The sequence below is a fragment of the Haliotis cracherodii genome, unplaced genomic scaffold, assembly GCF_022045235.1.
Source record: "Haliotis cracherodii isolate W230 unplaced genomic scaffold, xgHalCrac1.p SCAF_19, whole genome shotgun sequence".
Lineage (NCBI taxonomy): Eukaryota > Metazoa > Mollusca > Gastropoda > Lepetellida > Haliotidae > Haliotis > Haliotis cracherodii.
Genome location: NW_027266274.1, coordinates 2,025,362 through 2,050,317, shown reverse-complemented (window position 1 = coordinate 2,050,317; position 24,956 = coordinate 2,025,362). Strand labels below are relative to the sequence as shown.

At 41.6% G+C, this 24,956-nt stretch overlaps 1 protein-coding gene across 2 annotated transcripts in view; it reads left to right on the top strand.

Moving 5' to 3' along the window:
* Positions 1–24,956, top strand: part of LOC139466660 (uncharacterized) — a 345,287-nt gene that overhangs the window by 96,423 nt on the left and 223,908 nt on the right. For both annotated transcript variants that reach the window (XM_071248253.1, XM_071248252.1), the window contains exons 3-5: positions 95–203; positions 8,346–8,418; positions 9,342–9,494. In XM_071248253.1, the coding sequence (XP_071104354.1) occupies positions 95–203; positions 8,346–8,418; positions 9,342–9,494 (335 nt within the window). The remainder of the gene's footprint in view (positions 1–94; positions 204–8,345; positions 8,419–9,341; positions 9,495–24,956) is intronic.

Sequence of the window (24,956 nt, the reverse complement as noted above, 5' to 3'; positions counted from 1 at the left end):
TTTCCAGTAATGTATGGGTTGGCGTACATGAGTTAGTTGTACCCTCAGGAAATGTACAGCTGACATCTCAACTTGTTTTGTTTTGGTATTGCAGTTGCCGAGTTTGCCCAGCAGATGGCAGCAGCACACGAACACTTCTCCAAAGAGATTCAGTCTGTTATTGCCACATTCCGAAGACGCAACTATGATCTCAACAAAGAGAGGTGAATTTTTATAAAAAACTGAACAAAAATGTTTTTGGGATATTCCTATAAAATTTGTGCTCATTCCTCACTACAAAAACTATCCCTAAATATATTCATGATCTCTACCTTTTTTGTTCACTATGTATTCGTAATATCATATGATAATTACAATGCAAAGATATCTCCATTGTGTGAAGTCACTGCAATATCTCATCTTTTCACAGCTATTGTATTGAATTTGTTCATGCAAAGCTATTATACATTATAAAATGGATAGAATTATAATAAAATTACCAACAATTAAGTCATCAGGTGAAGTGCAGGTCATTGTACATTGGTAATGCCTTCATGTATGGATATTAACGACAGACCATTATAAATCCCATCATATGATGTCATTACTTATTTGTATACAAACATGAGATCCAACTGTCTCAGTACAGCTCTTTAGTCTCTGGGGATCTAGCAGGCACTTCATGATTCATGCTGATGATTTCCTGTCTGTATACTTAGGAGGCAGTGTGGGCAGATGGGATAAGGAAACACAGGGGTATGGCTGGAATGTGAATCCAACACTACAATCTGCAGTCTTTATGCTTACCATGTAGGCAGAAGTCAAACTTCCGTGCAGGTGCAAGTATCAGTCATTGCACTATCAATCATTGCACTGTCAAATACAATGTCCAGCAACTCTGATAATTGACCATCAAACAGCTATGAAAATGACCTCTCTCCATTGATGAAGGAATCAAAGGCAAAAGTGTAAAGTATAGTACAGTTACTCATCACAGATGCTGTGTTTTTAGGCCAATGTCACACACACCTCTGTTGACTTCTTCATGTAAACAACAATGATTACCATATATTTAGGAGAAAAACCTACTCTGTTTTAGATTTTGAGGTGGTTCATCATTCATTAAACACCACTAAATGTCATTTATAACTGACCATGTTAGTGTCACATTTCAATGTAACAATTAGCAGTGTTTAAATAGGTACCAATATATGTGTCATAAACATCACTAAATGTCACTTAATGGTGAGGATGTCACTTTATAAAGAAGGGAAGGATGTCATTGCAAACAGAAGGGAAGGGTGTCTTTGTATACAGAAGGGAAGGATGTCATTGTATACAGAAGGGAAGGGTGTCACTGTATACAGAAGGGAAGGATGTCGTTGTATACAGAAGGGAAGGATGTCATTGTATACAGAAGGGAAGGGTGTCACTGTATACAGAAGGGAAGGGTGTCACTGTATACAGAAGGGAAGGGTGTCACTGTATACAGAAGGGAAGGATGTCATTGTATACAGAAGGGAAGTGTGTCACTGTATACAGAAGGGAAGGATGTCACTGTATACAGAAGGGAAGGGTGTCACTGTATACAGAAGGGAAGGGTGTCACTGTATACAGAAGGGAAGGGTGTCATTGTATACAGAAGGGAAGGATGTCATTGTGTACAGAAGGGAAGGGTGTCATTGTATACAGAAGGGAAGGGTGTCATTGTATACAGAAGGGAGGGTGTCACAGTGTACAGAAGGGAAGGATGTCATTGTGTACAGAAGGGAAGGGTGTCACTGTATACAGAAGGGAAGGGTGTCACTGTATACAGAAGGGAAGGATGTCATTGTGTACAGAAGGGAAGGGTGTCATTGTATACAGAAGGGAGGGTGTCATTGTGTACAGAAGGGAGGGTGTCATTGTATACAGAAGGGAAGGGTGTCACTGTATACAGAAGGGAAGGGTGTCACTGTATACAGAAGGGAAGGATGTCATTGTGTACAGAAGGGAAGGGTGTCATTGTATACAGAAGGGAGGGTGTCATTGTGTACAGAAGGGAGGGTGTCATTGTATACAGAAGGGAGGGTGTCACAGTGTACAGAAGGGAAGGATGTCATTGTGTACAGAAGGGAAGGATGTCATTGTATACAGAAGGGAAGGGTGTCATTGTATACAGAAGGGAAGGGTGTCACAGTGTACAGAAGGGAAGGGTGTCACAGTGTACAGAAGGGAAGGATGTCATTGTGTACAGAAGGGAAGGGTGTCACAGTGTACAGAAGGGAAGGATGTCATTGTGTACAGAAGGGAAGGATGTCATTGTGTACAGAAGGGAAGGGTGTCATTGTATACAGAAGGGAGGGTGTCATTGTATACAGAAGGGAAGGATGTCATTGTATACAGAAGGGAAGGGTGTCATTGTGTACAGAAGGGAAGGGTGTCACTGTGTACAGAAGGGAAGGATGTCATTGTATACAGAAGGGAGGGTGTCATTGTATACAGAAGGGAAGGATGTCATTGTATACAGAAGGGAGGGTGTCATTGTATACAGAAGGGAAGGGTGTCATTGTGTACAGAAGGGAGGGTGTCACTGTATACAGAAGGGAAGGGTGTCATTGTATACAGAAGGGAAGGATGTCATTGTATACAGAAGGGAAGGGTGTCATTGTGTACAGAAGGGAAGGGTGTCACTGTATACAGAAGGGAAGGGTGTCACAGTGTACAGAAGGGAAGGGTGTCACAGTGTACAGAAGGGAAGGGTGTCACAGTGTACAGAAGGGAAGGGTGTCATTGTGTACAGAAGGGAAGGGTGTCACAGTGTACAGAAGGGAAGGATGTCATTGTGTACAGAAGGGAAGGATGTCATTGTGTACAGAAGGGAAGGGTGTCATTGTATACAGAAGGGAGGGTGTCATTGTATACAGAAGGGAAGGATGTCATTGTATACAGAAGGGAAGGGTGTCATTGTGTACAGAAGGGAAGGGTGTCACTGTGTACAGAAGGGAAGGATGTCATTGTATACAGAAGGGAGGGTGTCATTGTATACAGAAGGGAAGGATGTCATTGTATACAGAAGGGAGGGTGTCATTGTATACAGAAGGGAAGGGTGTCATTGTGTACAGAAGGGAGGGTGTCACTGTATACAGAAGGGAAGGGTGTCATTGTATACAGAAGGGAAGGATGTCATTGTATACAGAAGGGAAGGGTGTCATTGTGTACAGAAGGGAAGGGTGTCACTGTATACAGAAGGGAAGGATGTCATTGTGTACAGAAGGGAAGGATGTCATTGTGTACAGAAGGGAAGGGTGTCATTGTATACAGAAGGGAGGGTGTCATTGTATACAGAAGGGAAGGATGTCATTGTATACAGAAGGGAAGGGTGTCATTGTGTACAGAAGGGAAGGGTGTCACTGTGTACAGAAGGGAAGGATGTCATTGTATACAGAAGGGAGGGTGTCATTGTATACAGAAGGGAAGGATGTCATTGTATACAGAAGGGAGGGTGTCATTGTATACAGAAGGGAAGGGTGTCATTGTGTACAGAAGGGAGGGTGTCACTGTATACAGAAGGGAAGGGTGTCATTGTATACAGAAGGGAAGGATGTCATTGTATACAGAAGGGAAGGGTGTCATTGTGTACAGAAGGGAAGGGTGTCACTGTATACAGAAGGGAAGGGTGTCACAGTGTACAGAAGGGAAGGGTGTCACAGTGTACAGAAGGGAAGGGTGTCACAGTGTACAGAAGGGAAGGGTGTCATTGTGTACAGAAGGGAAGGGTGTCACAGTGTACAGAAGGGAAGGATGTCATTGTGTACAGAAGGGAAGGATGTCATTGTGTACAGAAGGGAAGGGTGTCATTGTATACAGAAGGGAGGGTGTCATTGTATACAGAAGGGAAGGATGTCATTGTATACAGAAGGGAAGGGTGTCATCGTGTACAGAAGGGAAGGGTGTCACTGTGTACAGAAGGGAAGGATGTCATTGTATACAGAAGGGAGGGTGTCATTGTATACAGAAGGGAAGGATGTCATTGTATACAGAAGGGAGGGTGTCATTGTATACAGAAGGGAAGGGTGTCATTGTGTACAGAAGGGAGGGTGTCACTGTATACAGAAGGGAAGGGTGTCATTGTATACAGAAGGGAAGGATGTCATTGTATACAGAAGGGAAGGGTGTCATTGTGTACAGAAGGGAAGGGTGTCACTGTATACAGAAGGGAAGGATGTCATTGTATACAGAAGGGAGGGTGTCATTGTATACAGAAGGGAAGGATGTCATTGTATACAGAAGGGAGGGTGCCATTGTATACAGAAGGGAGGGTGTCATTGTGTACAGAAGGGAAGAGTGTCACTGTATACAGAAGGGAAGGGTGTCATTGTATACAGAAGGGAGGGTGTCATTGTATACAGAAGGGAAGGGTGTCATTGTATACAGAAGGGAAGGGTGTCACTGTATACAGAAGGGAAGGATGTCACTGTATACAGAAGGGAAGGGTGTCATTGTATACAGAAGGGAGGGTGTCATTGTATACAGAAGGGAGGGTGTCATTGTATACAGAAGGGAAGGGTGTCATTGTATACAGAAGGGAAGGGTGTCACTGTATACAGAAGGGAAGGGTGTCATTGTATACAGAAGGGAGGGTGTCATTGTATACAGAAGGGAAGGGTGTCACTGTATACAGAAGGGAAGGGTGTCACTGTATACAGAAGGGAAGGGTGTCACTGTATACAATGGAGGGTGTCACTGTGTACAGAAGGGAGGGTGTCACTGTATACAGAAGGGAGGGTGTCACAGTGTACAGAAGGGAAGGGTGTCACTGAGTACAGAAGGGAAGGATGTCATTGTATACAGAAGGGAAGGATGTCATTGTGTACAGAAGGGAAGGATGTCATTGTATACAGAAGGGAAGGGTGTCATTGTATACAGAAGGGAAGGGTGTCACAGTGTACAGAAGGGAAGGGTGTCACAGTGTACAGAAGGGAAGGATGTCATTGTGTACAGAAGGGAAGGGTGTCACAGTGTACAGAAGGGAAGGATGTCATTGTGTACAGAAGGGAAGGATGTCATTGTGTACAGAAGGGAAGGGTGTCATTGTATACAGAAGGGAGGGTGTCATTGTATACAGAAGGGAAGGATGTCATTGTATACAGAAGGGAAGGGTGTCATTGTGTACAGAAGGGAAGGGTGTCACTGTGTACAGAAGGGAAGGATGTCATTGTATACAGAAGGGAGGGTGTCATTGTATACAGAAGGGAAGGATGTCATTGTATACAGAAGGGAGGGTGTCATTGTATACAGAAGGGAAGGGTGTCATTGTGTACAGAAGGGAGGGTGTCACTGTATACAGAAGGGAAGGGTGTCATTGTATACAGAAGGGAAGGATGTCATTGTATACAGAAGGGAAGGGTGTCATTGTGTACAGAAGGGAAGGGTGTCACTGTATACAGAAGGGAAGGGTGTCACAGTGTACAGAAGGGAAGGGTGTCACAGTGTACAGAAGGGAAGGGTGTCACAGTGTACAGAAGGGAAGGGTGTCATTGTGTACAGAAGGGAAGGGTGTCACAGTGTACAGAAGGGAAGGATGTCATTGTGTACAGAAGGGAAGGATGTCATTGTGTACAGAAGGGAAGGGTGTCATTGTATACAGAAGGGAGGGTGTCATTGTATACAGAAGGGAAGGATGTCATTGTATACAGAAGGGAAGGGTGTCATTGTGTACAGAAGGGAAGGGTGTCACTGTGTACAGAAGGGAAGGATGTCATTGTATACAGAAGGGAGGGTGTCATTGTATACAGAAGGGAAGGATGTCATTGTATACAGAAGGGAGGGTGTCATTGTATACAGAAGGGAAGGGTGTCATTGTGTACAGAAGGGAGGGTGTCACTGTATACAGAAGGGAAGGGTGTCATTGTATACAGAAGGGAAGGATGTCATTGTATACAGAAGGGAAGGGTGTCATTGTGTACAGAAGGGAAGGGTGTCACTGTATGCAGAAGGGAAGGATGTCATTGTGTACAGAAGGGAAGGATGTCATTGTGTACAGAAGGGAAGGGTGTCATTGTATACAGAAGGGAGGGTGTCATTGTATACAGAAGGGAAGGATGTCATTGTATACAGAAGGGAAGGGTGTCATTGTGTACAGAAGGGAAGGGTGTCACTGTGTACAGAAGGGAAGGATGTCATTGTATACAGAAGGGAGGGTGTCATTGTATACAGAAGGGAAGGATGTCATTGTATACAGAAGGGAGGGTGTCATTGTATACAGAAGGGAAGGGTGTCATTGTGTACAGAAGGGAGGGTGTCACTGTATACAGAAGGGAAGGGTGTCATTGTATACAGAAGGGAAGGATGTCATTGTATACAGAAGGGAAGGGTGTCATTGTGTACAGAAGGGAAGGGTGTCACTGTATACAGAAGGGAAGGGTGTCACAGTGTACAGAAGGGAAGGGTGTCACAGTGTACAGAAGGGAAGGGTGTCACAGTGTACAGAAGGGAAGGGTGTCATTGTGTACAGAAGGGAAGGGTGTCACAGTGTACAGAAGGGAAGGATGTCATTGTGTACAGAAGGGAAGGATGTCATTGTGTACAGAAGGGAAGGGTGTCATTGTATACAGAAGGGAGGGTGTCATTGTATACAGAAGGGAAGGATGTCATTGTATACAGAAGGGAAGGGTGTCATCGTGTACAGAAGGGAAGGGTGTCACTGTGTACAGAAGGGAAGGATGTCATTGTATACAGAAGGGAGGGTGTCATTGTATACAGAAGGGAAGGATGTCATTGTATACAGAAGGGAGGGTGTCATTGTATACAGAAGGGAAGGGTGTCATTGTGTACAGAAGGGAGGGTGTCACTGTATACAGAAGGGAAGGGTGTCATTGTATACAGAAGGGAAGGATGTCATTGTATACAGAAGGGAAGGGTGTCATTGTGTACAGAAGGGAAGGGTGTCACTGTATACAGAAGGGAAGGATGTCATTGTATACAGAAGGGAGGGTGTCATTGTATACAGAAGGGAAGGATGTCATTGTATACAGAAGGGAGGGTGCCATTGTATACAGAAGGGAGGGTGTCATTGTGTACAGAAGGGAAGAGTGTCACTGTATACAGAAGGGAAGGGTGTCATTGTATACAGAAGGGAGGGTGTCATTGTATACAGAAGGGAAGGGTGTCATTGTATACAGAAGGGAAGGGTGTCACTGTATACAGAAGGGAAGGATGTCACTGTATACAGAAGGGAAGGGTGTCATTGTATACAGAAGGGAGGGTGTCATTGTATACAGAAGGGAGGGTGTCATTGTATACAGAAGGGAAGGGTGTCATTGTATACAGAAGGGAAGGGTGTCACTGTATACAGAAGGGAAGGGTGTCATTGTATACAGAAGGGAGGGTGTCATTGTATACAGAAGGGAAGGGTGTCACTGTATACAGAAGGGAAGGGTGTCACTGTATACAGAAGGGAAGGGTGTCACTGTATACAATGGAGGGTGTCACTGTGTACAGAAGGGAGGGTGTCACTGTATACAGAAGGGAGGGTGTCACAGTGTACAGAAGGGAAGGGTGTCACTGAGTACAGAAGGGAAGAGTGTCACTGTATACAGAAGGGAAGGGTGTCACAGTGTACAGAAGGGAGGGTCTCACTGTATACAGAAGGGAAGGGTGTCACAGTGTACAGAAGGGAAGGGTGTCACTGTGTACAGAAGGGAAGGATGTCATTGTATACAGAAGGGAAGGGTGTCACTGTATACAGAAGGGAAGGGTGTCACTGTATACAGAAGGGAAGGGTGTCACTGTATACAGAAGGGAAGGGTGTCACTGTATACAATGGAGGGTGTCACTGTGTACAGAAGGGAGGGTGTCACTGTATACAATGGAGGGTGTCACTGTATACAGAAGGGAGGGTGTCACTGTATACAGAAGGGAAGGGTGTCACTGTATACAATGGAGGGTGTCACTGTGTACAGAAGGGAGGGTGTCACTGTATACAGAAGGGAGGGTGTCACAGTGTACAGAAGGGAAGGGTGTCACTGAGTACAGAAGGGAAGGGTGTCACTGTATACAGAAGCGAAGGGTGTCATTCCGTGCAAGTAGAAGGTGAAGACACAAAAGGAGTTAAACAGATACAAGGGTTGATTGAGTTGATTGAGGTTTTGAGCCTGCCATAGAAGGAATTGCCCACAAGTGAAATCTGTTGAGATGGACATCACATGGCAGTTGGGCAACTTGTGTCACTGTGACAAGTCAGTAAATAACCCAGGGTCTGTCAACTTTGGAAGATGGACACACTTGAGGAACATAAATTTGTTGTTACTTTTACTTCTACTGAAATGCTTGGTGTTTTGAAATCATGGAACATTTCCTTGAGTGCAGCATGTTTTGTATCGCAGGCCAGTCGAACAACCCAGCACAATCTTCAAGGCTTGGGAATGCCTCCTGCAGGAATCAGAGATGGATGCACAAGTAAGTTCTTCAGAAAAGGACACTGAGCAGGAAATTGTCTTATGTCCATGTCTTATTTCTGGGTAAAAAGGTACAGTATTCAAGTGAGCATGTTGCCTTGTCACTGTCACAATGAGTAATGATTTGTGCTGAGGTTATTGGCACTTTGTACTAAAATTTAAAACTAAAAGTTGGCCTTTAAAATGCAAAACTGTGGAAATGAGGAAATGAGTTCAAGGCTTGCTGTCAGATTTGTTATCTAAGTCTTCCAAGTATCATCTCCTACAACATCTTTATTGTCAAAAGACAGTGAGACACAGGGCTGATATTTTTATTTTTATGTTTATGTAGAAAATGACAATATTATTCACTTGAGATCAAGAAAAGATTATTCACAGTTGATAATAATGTACACCTATATCAGTGTGCATGAACCAAAATCGGATGCTTAGAAAGTATTTATAGTAGTAGTAAAAGTAGTAATAGTAGTGATGATGGTGGTAGCAGTAGTAGTAGTGTGTGTGTGTGTGTGTGTGTGTGTGTGTGTGTGTGTGTGTGTGTGTGTGTGTGTGTGTGTGTGTGTGTGTGTGTGTGTGTGTGTGTGTGTGTGTGTGTGTGCGCGCACACGGGTGTGTGTGCGGGTGCGTGAGTGTGAATGCAAAATCTGGGCTGTAAAGATGCTAAAATGTTTCTAAAACAATTCTTCTACAAGTGTGTATCAGTGCCAGTGTTTCCACCCCAGCAATCTTCAATACCAGTTTCTATATGAAGGTCCACAAGTATCCATAATTTATTGCCAAATGCTTCTCGCTAAACTCTTGATAACTCTCAACGCTGGCCAATGCGTGTTTTATTGGCAATGCATGTGTAGTGATATATTTGGTGTATTTCACATACAGAAAGCAAGCACCCCCAGTCTGTCTTCATTGTTTGTTTTGTTGCAGGCTCACCTTGATGCAGCAAGCCTGTTGATCAAGAATGTTTACAAACCCTTAGAGATGGTTGCATCCTACAAGAGCAGCCAGGCACAGAAGCTCTGCTCATTCAGGGATAATTTTGAAAACATCCTAAGCAAGTCAGAAAATAGCCTACAACAGGTAATATTACACAAAAAAATATGTGTCACATGTCTCAACACTCACTTGGCTATTAAATACAACTTTAAATACTTTATATCACACAGAAATAAACTTTACTGTTTTGATTCCTTGTGAACTTACCTGCTTTGAACATCCTGAGAACAACTGTCAGTGGCTTGTGGTGATGTTATACCTTGATCAGCACTGTTGTATATGCAGTTGAATCTATCTCAGACTTGTGGTGATGTTATACCTCGATCAGCACTGTTGTATATGCAGTTGAATCTATCTCAGACTTGTGGTGATGTTATACCTCGATCAGCACTGTTGTATATGCAGTTGAATCTATCTCAGACTTGTGGTGATGTTATACCTCGATCAGCACTGTTGTATATGCAGTTGAATCTATCTCAGACTTGTGGTGATGTTATACCTCGAACAGCACTGTTGTATATGCAGTTGAATCTATCTCAGACTTGTGGTGATGTTATACCTCGAACAGCACTGTTGTATATGCAGTTGAATATATCTCAGACTTGTGGTGATGTTATACCTCGATCAGCACTGTTGTATATGCAGTTGAATCTATCTCAGACTTGTGGTGATGTTATACCTCGAACAGCACTGTTGTATATGCAGTTGAATCTATCTCAGACTTGTGGTGATGTTATACCTCGAACAGCACTGTTGTATATGCAGTTGAATATATCTCAGACTTGTGGTGATGTTATACCTCGATCAGCACTGTTGTATATGCAGTTGAATCTATCTCAGACTTGTGGTGATGTTATACCTCGAACAGCACTGTTGTATATGCAGTTGAATCTATCTCAGACTTGTGGTGATGTTATACCTCGATCAGCACTGTTGTATATGCAGTTGAATCTATCTCAGACTTGTGGTGATGTTATACCTCGAACAGCACTGTTGTATATGCAGTTGAATCTATCTCAGACTTGTGGTGATGTTATACCTCGATCAGCACTGTTGTATATGCAGTTGAATCTATCTCAGACTTGTGGTGATGTTATACCTTGATCAGCACTGTTGTATATGCAGTTGAATATATCTCAGACTTGTGAGGCAGTGAAAGTTTAGTCAGGTACAGAGGGACGTCTAATTATCCATTGTTTTGAATTTAAACTTGGTTAGTTCTTCGTAATTGAAAGCCCTATTTATAGTAACCTTTGCATATTTGTTTAACAATTGGTGCGAGTTACTTGCACTTTAAACCCTTGTACAGTTATTATAGTGTTATACCTTAATTTACTATAATGAAAATTTCTTTGTAGAGAATAAAATCTGTTTGGTTTATTAAGGACAACCAACTTGTCTACTACTTCAATTTATTTTGGCTTGCTTTTTATGCTTGTGTGGTGCACTAATTGAAGAAGTAAACAATCTACCAGGGATCCTCACCCTCTGTGTTTAAACTGCACTCTCATTTGCACTTCAACACATAAGTGTAATTTTTGTGCTCCACTTTCTCCCATAAGTTTCTCGAGGTATAAGCAGGCATCAACAATGCACCTAGAACAGTCTCGGAGGCGCTCCAAGAGTATGTCAGACTCACAAGAGTGTACAATGCCTACCTCCCCAGTAATTCTTACCCAGCCTTCCACCTCTGGGTGGGCTCGATCCACACCCACAGGGAAGGCCAACAGTTGCCTTTTACATCTCTGGGTATGGGGGAGCATCTAGAGGACCAGACAACATCAGGGCTGTTGTCCAGTGCACATGACACATCAACAGCTTAGAGTTGGAGGCGCTCATTCTAGCAATAACACATCGGAAGGAGTGCCTTCTAAACTCGCCATATCATGGTGGTCTCATGCCTGAGGAATCGGGGGACCACTCTACTCAAACAGACATTCAGGTTTTTCAACCTGGAAGATTGACTGGGTCTGCGCTTCCTGGTCCATCACATACCCAGTTGTCAGAATGTGCTGGCAGAAGCCCTACCCAGGTCAGACAGTGTGGTGCCCACAGAGTGGAAGCTCCACCCACTTTTGTATGTCAGAGCCTCGGTCAACCCAACATCGACCTTTTTGCAACACATGCCTGGTTCATTTACGATGAGACTTTGGCAAGGAAGTCTATTTGGCATGAGCACCTAATCCTATTGCTATGGCACATAGACCCTCAACTCAAGGCCTGTATGATAAGTGGCTATCATTTGAGACCTGTAAAGGAAAGGCTCAAGATCCCAGTAAAGCCTTGCCTCAGTTCTTGGCCGAGTATGGTATCTCCTAAACTTGCATACAAAACAACACTTGAAAGGTAGCAGCATCACTAAGTATTTGGTAGCTTTAATTTCAGTGTTGGCAGTACCAAGGGTCATGATTCCTGAACTGCAAGCTTTATTGCACTCAATTAGGTTTGAGGATCAGAAGGCCAAATTTGGTCCCCCTGCGTGGGATTTGAATGTGGTACTTCAGTGTTTGCATGGAACACTGTTCAAGCCTCTCCACAGGTTACAGGCCGGCAAAGCCACATTTCGAAAATAGATAGCCCAAATTGATGTGGCTCTCGCGGCAATGGTTATGGTTGCATGATTGTATAATGTGGCTCTCGCGGCTATGCTGTCAAAACATGCTTTGTGATTCTAACAGGTTACCGTATATAACAAAACAAGTCTTGTTTTCCCATTTTCTATTCAACAAGGATAACATATTTATCAAAACTTTACATTGATGAATATGAATAGCATATGAATATCATAATGCAGATGAAGGAGGTCGCCCACGTGGTCAGCATATTCCATCTCACTCAGGTGTGGGTTCAGGAGCTGGATCTTGAGGGACGCAATACGTGCATCGATTGCCTTGAACTTCTTTCTTCGTGAAGGTTCTGATCACTGGTGTGAGAGTCTCAGGACTGCAACCTCTTTGAGTGACTGCTCTCGCTGAAATAGCTTCACTACCTCGTAGATGTTCGGATGGCACTTCTTGGCAAGTTTCTTTATCTTGTTGTGCAACACTTCCAGGTGATTGTTGGTACAGTGGCCTTGGTTTTCGAAATGGTTCCAAATCTCTGGCATGAAGGCCCCTCCTTGAACCCAACAGGTTGTCACATAGTCCATGAAGGCAGTCACTTTAGGGCCAGCAGGAGAGTCAGCAATGGCATCAAGCCACACATCATCCACTTTGTCACGAGGTATTAGAGGGAGGGCAGCAGCTCTTGTCACCAGCTTCTTCACCTCCTCATCTTCCTTATAGTCCAACACCAGAACCTTTTTTCTGCACCCTCCTCCAGATACATTGGGTGAAGTGAAAGAAACACCCTCTAACTAATGTCCCAGAAAATACCTCAGTCACGGCATTGTGAGCTGCACGTTCAAAGTCCAACTGAATTGTAAGTGGGGCAAACTCTAGACCTCCTCTACTAGCAAAATCGCATAGGTACTGAAACATGTTGACATAACTTTTGTTCGATTGGACAACAAACAGTAAACTAATGGAAACATATAGCCTCAGCATGTAAACAATAAATCTGATCAAACAACTTGGGACAGGCATAAAATGTACCATCACAAAATACAATGTCTGCAGTACACAAATGTTCAATGTTCTTGTCTGTAGTGAAGATGATGATGTCGTCACTAACATGGTGTAGGAACTGGTCGCCTCCCTCAGTCTGGGAGTACCGCGCTTAGTAATTTAAATGTGGGACACTCATATAAAGGTATCGGTAATCGGATTAATTAATTACCCGCTAGAATAGACGAAATGCACTCAGCTGAAAATGTGGCTTTACCGGCAATAGCCATTTCTGAAATGTGGCTCTCCCGGCTAGACACCTCTCCACACAACATTATTTTTCATCCTCAACAAGAAGTGAGCGTAAGGGTGAGGGAGATTCATGCACTCGATATCACTCATGTATGCTTTGAGCGGGGTACGCACGGAGCAGTCCACCTCGGGTTGTGCTGAGATTTTATAGCTAAAAACCAGTTGCCGGGACAACCAAATCGGTCTTTCACTATCCCACCATTATGGTCCATCATTGGTGTGGAAGACAGGGATGAACTCTTATTATGCCCGGTGTGTGAACTACAAGTTTTCATCTGCTGTTCCAAGACTAGGCATGGTATGAGGATCAATTGTGTATCTTTGTTTCTGAAATATGCATCCACAACCGAAGTCAGCTGCAATACCATTTCCTTATGGTTGAGAGCTATCATCCTTCAGGCCTATGAGATTGCTAATCTCAGGCTACTGAAAGCCCCCATGGCTCTACACAGTAATTGTTCTATCGGAGCCATCATGGAAGGATGTTTTTGGAGTTTGGACTCGGTCTTCGCCAGCCTCTACCTGAGGGACATGGCTTTAGACGTCAAGGGTATTTGCAGTTTTGGAACACTGGTTGTAGCACAGCTACAGAATGGAACAGCACTTCTTTCTTCAACAGGATCAATCACAGCTTCACTTCTGTGAAAAGGTAAGCAATGAATGCATTAAAGAGTAATGCAGGATAAATATACAAATATATAACAAAAATATCTACATTTTACTAGTTTCTGTACCTTAGACTTAAAATCAGGGACACCTGACAATGTTACTGTCTGTTGCATGTGTAAGTGCAATACTTTACAATAAAGAGACAGAGGTGTCCTCAGGGACTCACCATTTCATATTCTATGGGGTTTGAATACTGTTTTTTTCATTTTTGTTCTGGAAAAAACTGGAAGATATATTGTGCATTTTACACTGCAAAAACAATTCACTCGATGTCAACACACAATAAATGTGCTGTGGGTCTCCTATCAGAGAAAACAATTGTAGGTGTTGAGTCGGATGTTCTGTCTGTACACCACTCCAACAGAATCCAGTGTCACCTCACGCTTGGCTGTTTTGATTTCTAGCAGTTCAAGTTCAAGAATTATTGAGGTTCATGCTTACAGTGCAGCTTGTTCTAGAACCCTGCATCACATTTGTGTGTGTCCCACAAAAAGACCATAGAAACTAGTCATGTTTCATACCAAAGGTTTCAAAACTGATGCTTGCAAGCTTTTCTATATTTGAAACTGACAACAAGAGTTCTGTCATCATGTTTTATGTATATTGTCCATACAATCACATCTGCAGAACGCACCACACAGTGTAACCTTGATTTGGTTCACTCTCTGTACCAAGTCAGATGTACTGTCCTGGGCAGTAGTGAGTGAGTGAGTTGGGTTTAATGCCGCTTTTAACAGTATTCCAGTTATATTGCGGTGTGTCAGCTTAATGTGGGAGGAGAGCCCAGTGTGATGCAGGTCTTAGACGTTTACCACTTCGGTGAAACACTGGTATGGTGCTGACAAACCTAGAAACATAATCGGGGCAATTCGGGATTCGAACCCACAATCATAGGATTCTGGCGTGCCCAAAGGACGCAACTCTGCACAGCGAATCGCGGCGCCTTAGACGACTGGGCCACCCATGCCCCCTCCTGGGCAGTAAACATATGCCATTATTGAATCCATTTTCATTAAATTATGTTTAAACCTACCTTTCATAAATTTGATTGGTTATAAGCTCTTAGCAATTCATCCAATGGAGCAATGACTATTTATGCTCTACGATGAACTGAAAATAGATTTGCAAAAACAATAATTCTAAATTCTGTTTTCAAATTAAACCATGCACTTTCAATATTTAAATTTGATTGTAAATGAGAATGAATAATAATGATTCCATTTCTCCTGCTTCTGAAAGTTAATTGCAGGAAATAAGGCACACTGAAACAGCGAAGATTGTTTAGGTTCCATTTGTGTTTTACCTGGGTTAGCACAGTGTTGTGTGGGCAATACCTATGGTATCTTATTCACGAGCATGGGGCGGTCGGGTAGCCTAGTGGTTTAAGCGTTCACTCGTCACGCCGAAGACCCAGGTTCGATTCCCGAAATGGGTACAATGTGTGAAGCCCATTTCTGATGTCCCCTGCCATGATATTGCTGGAATATTGCTAAAAGCGGCGTAAAACCATACTCACTCACTCACTCACTATTCACGAGCATACTTTACCTGGAAGTGAGATGTATTATTCCAGATTACGGAATGTCAACTACATGATAAATCACAGTCCATGGGTAAATGAGGTCAGATTAGTCAGATTTACTTTTTGAATTCACATAGTAAATTTGTGGCCAAAGGTTTGGTCCAGTATTGACAGGGATCTGGTTTAGTAAAAGACTAAAGAGGCAACCAAAGTTTCAACAGATTCCACTGCAGTTGGCATTTTCTCCAAGGTGATGTGAATTGAATATATCATTTGGCCATCCAGTTATTAATCAGCCTCATAGTTTGCTCATAGAATAAAGAAAGCTGTGAAGTATAACTTTTCCTTGTAAAGTACATTTTAATCAGTGTACGAGTACATATACAGTACAAAAATTGGTGGGTTTTTTTTCACGCAACACCAAATGGTCTACCTACTTTACTTTAGAACCAGTACTGAAAATTTCTCAAACATGTCACAATACCCTACGAGTTTTGATGTTACCAGATACACCAGTGACACAATGCCCCGTGACATCAGCCTAGAAACAGGGTTGCTGAGGTCATCAAGGGTGCATAAACTCCTCTCAGTGATCTATCATTTCTTATACGCAATGTCAACATTTCATTGTTTTCACATTTTTAGTTTCATTTATTCTTTGCATAATAACAATGTCAAAACAGCAGGTTTGATATCCATATTTTTATGTCATTGTCATGAAACTCCCACACAAGTCAATGTATCTTGGCATCAGTAGCAAAGCCTATGCCTTCCTTGTTCCTTACTTTAACCGTTGTTATCCTTACAGTGTCCCTCCCACAGTTTTCTGACCAAAAATCACCAATTGAATTATTAAATACCATCATTCATGCAAACTCATAAATTCAACATCTGACACCTGGAGATGTTGTAAGTTCATGCCATATCGGCCATTTCCTCTCCTCTCAGGATCTTGTAGATTACAAACTGGGACGAGTGTGCCAAATGGCATTGTAAGTGTCCGTAGACGGAAGTCACATGACACCATCACTAACCAAAACCTTTGTAAGTGTCAGTCATCACTATGTCCCTTTCATTCACTTCCATAAAGTCTAAGGCAATTTGCACTTAGTTTAACAATGTGGACGTAGCTCATTCAGCCTGATGGGAGAGCAATCCAAAGACTGTGAGTACAAGTCCTACAGATTCTCACAAAATGTGCTTGTCTAACTGACACGTGGTCTCCAGCAGAGAATGTCCTCACTAGTGCTCAATTCCAAAGGTGCTCCCATGAAATCGTGGATAATGCTTATCACTGTCTGCTTTTCCAATCAGTTTTAAATGCTGACGGTTTATAACAAAAGAAAGTATATTCAATTATTCTACTACTCTACTCATTTGCATAGTTGGATCCAATGTTGCAAGACTCCTGCATATGCAGTTTTTAATGTTTCACAAAACTTTGAAAAAGGGTGTTAGAATGAAACCCCAGCATCAAGGAGATTAAAAGTTTATGTCAATCTTTGGATAGGGCCCATTCCACTGGGCATTTGTAGCACAGCCATCACCATAAAACATATTCTAACTTTATGAAAAAAAAACACACAGTATGGGCAGCCATTCAGTCACAAATACAGTTGAAATATGGGACAAAAGTATGCAATAATAGTCAAATGTTACGTATAAAGAATGAATGTTACAAACAAAGGTCATTATTTCCATATGAATAATGAATTCAAAATAAAAAAGAATACCAATGAACTACTCGCAAACAAAAGACGTCTTTTGTAAGGAAAGAACAATGTGTACAAAAGAATCATACCACCCCGATATTTCCAACAAAGTATTTTTTCTAATAACACTGAATAACGTTCCCAACATTTTGCATATACTTGTATCATTGTTATGATGTAAGATATTAAAATATTTTATTTTCATCATTACCATGGAAACATCTGGCAGTTAGAAATGGGAAAGTCTGCTCCCTGAAGTTTGCCCCAAATCCATCGATAATTTGGCTGAGAAGGACTTGTCATCAATTGGTGACTACAGCCCTGTTCCCTGAAGTTAACCCCAAATCCATCGATAATTTGGCTGAGAAGGACTTGTCATCAATTGGTGACTACAGCCCTGTTCCCTGAAGTTAACCCCAAATCCATCGATAATTTGGCTGAGAAGGACTTGTCATCAATTGGTGACTACAGCCCTGTTCCCTGGAGTTAACCCCAAATCCATCGATAATTTGGCTGAGAAGGACTTGTCATCAATTGGTGACTACAGCCCTGTTCCCTGAAGTTAACCCCAAATCCATCGATTATTTGGCTGAGAAGGACTTGTCATCAATTGGTGACTACAGCCCTGTTCCCTGAAGTTAACCCCAAATCCATCGATAATTTGGCTGAGAAGGACTTGTCATCAATTGGTGACTACAGCCCTGTTCCCTGGAGTTAACCCCAAATCCATCGATAATTTGGCTGAGAAGGACTTGTCATCAATTGGTGACTACAGCCCTGTTCCCTGAAGTTAACCCCAAATCCATCGATAATTTGGCTGAGGACTTGTCATCAATTGGTGACTACAGCCCTGTTCCCTGAAGTTAACCCCAAATCCATTGATAATTTGGCTGAGAAGGACTTGTCATCAATTGGTGACTACAGCCCTGTTCCCTGGAGTTAACCCCAAATCCATCGATAATTTGGCTGAGAAGGACTTGTCATCAATTGGTGACTACAGCCCTGTTCCCTGAAGTTAACCCCAAATCCATTGATAATTTGGCTGAGAAGGACTTGTCATCAATTGGTGACTACAGCCCTGTTCCCTGAAGTTTGCCCCAAATCCATCAACATTTTGTCTGTGAAGGGCTTGTCATCATCTGGTGACTACAGTCCTGTAGTTTGTGTCTACATCATGTGTGTCAGCTTTCCTTAGCTAAGAAGACCTGTAAAGCAAAACAAACTTGTTCTCACTTCACATTGTCAAATGCACTTTAAATGATCATGTATTGCATTTAAATCAGCCTGGTTCCTTGGGGATGCTGCGCTGGCACTACACTGACCCAGGCAATGACTGCACAATGGCCGCCTCCACTAGACGAACAAACATGGCGGACACAACATGTATTTAAAACACTAGAACGGATGGTTATAATTTTTTCTAAGCATTTTCATGAATGCTCTTGCAATGTATATGTCACGAGAATAACGTCCATTGTTACTTTTAGGGGAAAAAATTTTATTTAAGCTGTTTCGAGACTCGAAAGAGGTCGTCACACCGGTGAAATGTAAACAATGACACAAACTCCATTTTCTACTGTGATATTTACGTTAATATTTCGTGTCAGCGCACTGTTGTCACGAAATCAAACACATAATACATGGAATTAGACGACCATGTCAAAGAAATACCGTTAGCATCTTTACTTTAGCAAATCTGACAACGCAAATGTCGCCGATAATTTTAATATAGTGTTTTTTAACAATGTGTGTGCTTGTAAAAATGTCTGATCTGAATGGCGTAATAAAACACATAATTATTTTGAATTAATTTGGAACAGTGGCATACACATCCATGTGCATTCTCTTTTTCACAGGATGAAAAAAATTAAAAATGTAACAGTAGTAATGGTGTGGCATGTTATAATTTTACATATTATTTATTATCAAATTCAAATAATGCATTCTAAGGAACACACATGCGAGTAACAAATAACCATAACTTTCAAGCAAATGAAAAATATTTGTAATTTAAGATGATTCCACTGACCAATCTATATTAACTCCAAAGGGTTTTCAACAATCAGACATCTGCGAAAATTCCATCTTGGTTTTTTTACAACAAATTGAATAATCTAAAAACATGCAAAGCTGATGAACATGCTGTCCTGAATAAAAGCAAAAACAGAATTAACATAATCAGTTTTGAAACTTATTGGTATGTAAATTACAATGAACAATTGTCAACAAGTTCAGTACAAATTCTACTGAATTCAAAGCAAAATCACTGATTGTGTGTTGAACCAGGCATGTTTCAAAGAACAGATTCAAAAAGATTCAAATGCATCATTTTATCCACTGGCTGAAAAAATGATGACATCATATTACATGTATGTGATTTATTACTTTTGTCAGATCTACATGTGTATCATGCTCTAAATGATGTAAGTATATGCTCTGATTCAGGCTTTAAGTCCCCAAAACTATGGTACTCATAGTCCAGACAGGTTCCATTGGTACCGCGTAATCCTCAGCTATAGGGTTACAAATAAATAGTGGAAAGCCAATGTTTGAGCTATAATGTAACTTTATTTCTTTTATTGAATAGTTTATTTGTAGATAATTTTCGTACACAGATATTTCATCATCTTCCCGAGGCAAATGAGTTAACTGACTATAAAAGTCCGGTTTCCACCCTTGCCGAACTAGGTTGGTATTATGGAGTTACAAGTCTATGCATAGTCCAATCAAAATCTCGCTCCAAAATCAAAATCCGGTTCGAAAACTGTCATGCAGATTTCGGTCAATTGCAGGATTTGCAAAGCATGTGCACTGCTAACTCGTTTTCTCCTATGCCCGACAGTTACGCTACATTACAACAACACACTTAATAATGGGACACGCTGTGCGTTGCACAGCCGAGATTTATTCCGCAGTTGCGTAAACATAAATACATTTGATGTTGCATATCTTAGATCTTACATACAATAAAACGTACACTTGATCACGAATTAACTTGCTGTTGCCCGACACGTAAAACCAGAGGTAAACAACTCCTTTAGAGAAAATACTCTGGAACCGTGTTCCCTCAACGACTGCAAACATACATCAGTATTATAATGGTTCTTCAGCCCAGAGCAAAATCACACCGTACGACTGCACATACAGCAGCTTACATCAGTATTATAATGGTTCTTCAGCCAAGGGCAACATCACACCGTACGATTGCACATACAGCAGCTTACATCAGTATTATAATGGCTCTTCAGCCAAGGGCAACATCACACCGTACACCTGCACATACAGCAGCTTACATCAGTATTATAATGGCTCTTCAGCCCAGAGCAAAATCACACCGCATGACTCCACATACAGCAGCTTACATTAGTATTATAATGGCTCTTCAGCCCAGAGCAACATCACATCGTACGACTGCACATACAGCAGCTTACATCAGTATCATAACGGCTCTTCAGCCCAGAGCAACATCACACCGTACGACTACACATACTGCAGCTTACATCAGTATTATAATGGCTCTTCAGCCCAGGGAACATCACATCGTACGACTGCACATACAGCAGTTTCTGCACATACAGCAGCTTACATCAGTATTATAATGGCTCTTCAGCCCAGAGCAACATCACACAGTACAAGTGCACATACAGCAGCTTACATCAGTATTATAATGGCTCTTCAGCTCAGAGCAACATCACATCGTACACCTGCACATACAGCAGCTTACAGTAGTATTATAATGGCTCTTCAGCCCAGAGCAACATCACACAGTACAAGTGCACATACAGCAGCTTACATCAGTATTATAATGGTTCTTCAGCCCGGAGCAACAACGCACGGTAAGACTCCATATACAGCAGCTTACAGTAGTATTATAACGGCTCTTCAGCTCAGAGCAACATCACCAAGTACAACTGCACATACAGCAGCTTACAGTAGTATTATAATGGTTCTTCAGCCCAGAGCAACATCACACCGTACACCTGCACATACAGCAGCTTACAGTAGTATTATAACTGATCTTCAGCCCAGAGCAACATCACATCGTACGACTGCACATACAGCAGCTTACAGTAGTATTATAATGGCTCTTCAGCCCAGAGCAACATCACACCGTACAACTGCACATACAGCAGCTTACATTAGTATTATAATGGCTCTTCAGCCCAGAGCAACAACACACCGTACGACTACACATACTGCAGCTTACAGTAGTATTATAATGGTTCTTCAGCCCAGAGCAACAACACACGGTAAGACTCCATATACAGCAGCTTACAGTAGTATTATAACGGCTCTTCAGCTCAGAGCAACATTACACCGTACGACTGAACATACAGCAGCTTACATTAGTATTATAATGGCTCTTCAGCCCAGAGCAATAACAATACGTTTGGTCTGATTTTGACGTTTTATGAATAATTTGCATACTCATATATGCAAGGGGCCGACGTATGGTTCTCAATAGGAAGTGACAACTTGGAGACGATGGCTTGCGGTATATACAGTTTTACTTTATACATGTAGATATATACACACAAAAGACACTATGTGCCAGGTCAGCACATAGTGGTAGTGGTTGTTGTCTAGGTACACCCAGCCTAACCCTAGCTAGGCTAAGGGTAAGACCTTTCTTTTCTCTCTTTTTCAATCTCTCTGGACCAAGGCTTATATAGCCAAGGTCACCTGACATTTAGAAAGTAATAAATATAAATATAAACAGTAAATCATCAGTGACATACTTGCACATCTCGTTGAGGATGGCAGACGGTCGATGTACACAAAAATGGGGATTAACCCATTCAGCACAGAGGAACATCACATTGTACGACTGCACAAACAGCAGCTTACATTAGTATCATAATGGCTCTTCAGCACAGAGGAACATCACATCGTACGACTGCACAAACAGCAGCTTACATTAGTATCATAATGGCTCTTCAGCACAGAGGAACATCACATCGTACTACTGCACAAACAGCAGCTTACATTAGTATCATAATGGCTCTTCAGCACAGAGGAACATCACATCGTACGACTGCACAAACAGCAGCTTACATTAGTATCATAATGGCTCTTCAGCACAGAGGAACATCACATCGTCGTTTTACTGCATATACAACAGCTTAAATTGTATTATAATGGCTCTGCAGCCTGGCGACAACAATACGTCCGAAAATATACTCACACGCAAAAGAAACACAGTTCATAGAACAGAGAGGAGGAAAACCTTCATATCAACTGTAGGGAAATGAAGGCCATATATACTCACATGCAAAAGAAATGCCAATCGAATATGCAGTATGCATGTTATTTATTTTCAACAGTAAAGACAAGAAATACTTATAGGGCAAGATTGACAAAATTTTGACTGAAGACAGTTTAACGAATTCAAAGGCAGATGACATAATTGTTTTTATCAAATGTTAAGGGCTTACACATGTTGTGGTGCCTTTTATTCAACATCAGCCAAGAGGATTAATTTTGCAACAAGAAAACGCAAGGCCTCACACCACCCGAATTGTTCAAGACTACCTGAACAATGTTAACGTCAACATATTGCCCTGGTCACCTTGTTCTCCAGACATGAACCCCATTGAACATCTCTGGGATCATCTTGATCGTCAGCTGAGACAACATGTACTGCCTCCAGTGAACCGACAGGAACTTTAACAGACTCTTTTGAACTTATGGAACAGGATTCCTGTTGACGTTATCCGCCGACTGATGACGTCAATGAGGAGGTGTGTGTTAGCGTGCATGGATGCCCAGGGTGGTCACACTTGCTATTGATGACATGTTACCTGACTACTGTGTCATTAATGGACTCTTCATGCACTTTTCCAATGAACTCTGATTTGTGTAATTTTTAATTTGGACCCCTTGACTCTTTCTTTGTGTATTGCGGAGAATGCAATATCGGCATTACAACGCATTTTCATTCTAATTCATGGAAAATGATTTCTGTTTATAAGTTAATCATCATAAATCTCACATATGCCTTTGTTTTTGGTGTTTGGTCAAGTGAAGTCAGTGAAAACTTTCTTTTGCCCGGTAGTTTATGTCAACAGATATTTTCTCAATCTTTTCATGTTTTGAATCAAGGTGCTCACGTGATTTGATGCACTCGCTTTATCACAATATAGAGATCTTGATTATTGATCGGATCATCTTGACTGGGCGCCGCCGTTTTGTTTGAAGCAAATGCATGTGATACGAGAGGTGGAATCTGATTGGTCCATAGGAGAGGCATAGAAGGGACATAACACGAAATAGCCACTGGTGGCGCTACGATTGAGCCCAGGAATTCCAGCATAGTTCGGCAAGGGTGTAAACTGGACTTTTATAGTCAGTTTACTCTCTTGTCTCTGGAAGATGATATTTCATCTAATATGATGATTATAAGCATAACTATTTTTCAATAATAATAGTATGCACACTTCTTTATGTTGTTCTGTACATGGATTCCCCAGTGGCTATATTGCATCATATAGAATACACATGAATGTGTATGCCACAGTACCAAAATTAAGTCAACATTATGAACATATTGTTTATTATCCCATTCAGACCCGACATTTTTACATGTTCGCACATCAGAAACACAAGATTGAAATTAATCAAATATGTTTCCAAAATTATTTGATCTATTTATGATTAATTTCATTGTGTAATAAGAAAACATGCCAAATAAATGGCTTTTCATGTGAATAAAATCCAGAGGCCAAATGTCAGAATCAATGACAGACCCTGTCATTATTACGGATCAAAAGTGTTTGTTTCTTTCTAGTTGTTATACTGGCCTTTCAATAACTCCACTAAACCCACCACTTTACAATGGGAGAAAAGGGGGCATAATTGGCGACATTTGCGTCGGTATTTGATTGACATGGTCGTTTAATTCCATGTATTATGTGTGTACGATTTTGTGACAACAGTGAGCTGACACAAAATATTAACGAAAATATCACTGTCAAAAATGGGGTGTGTGTCATTGTTTACATTTCACCGGTGTGACGACCTCTTTCGAGTCTTGAAACAGCTTAAATACTGTTCTCCTACTCTTAAAGTAACAATGGACGTTATTCTCACGATGTATACATTGCAAGAGCATTCATGAAAATGCTAAGAAAAAATTATAACCATCCGTTCTAGCGTTTTTCTATAGTAAATACATGTCATGACCAGGGGTCCGGAAACCGTCATATGCGCCGGACATGTCCGATTGGGAATCTCAAATGTCCGGTTTAAAATATTGCTTACCGGACATTTAAATTTTTCTGTCCGGACATTTTAAAAAGTATTGTCCGGACATTCTTAAATTTTGACCGGACATGATCAACAGTTAGGACTGAGCAATTTCTGTCTGCAGTTGTAACACAAAGAAGATTATCTACACTGACAAGCTTTGTTTGTTTTGATTGCTGTAAATACATCGTACTTAGAATGATAGTCCTCATGATAGACTCATGACTGCCATGTTCGTCTAGTGGAGGCAACCATTGTGCAGTCATATGCCTGGGTCAGTGTAGCACCAGCGCAGCATACCCAGGGAACCAGGCTGGATTTAAATATCAAACAATTATTTAAAAAGAGTTTCATATGATGCCATCTGGCTTTCACTACCAGGAGGCATTTGCACATAGTTCCTGGTCGACCTGATTGTGGGATGTTTCATGATACATCCTTGGTGTATGCCTCAGTGTCATCTCCTAATTATGTAATGTTCATTTGGATGCTGTGAATCTCATTTGGCCTGACAGAAACAAAGATTCTTATATGGTTGTGA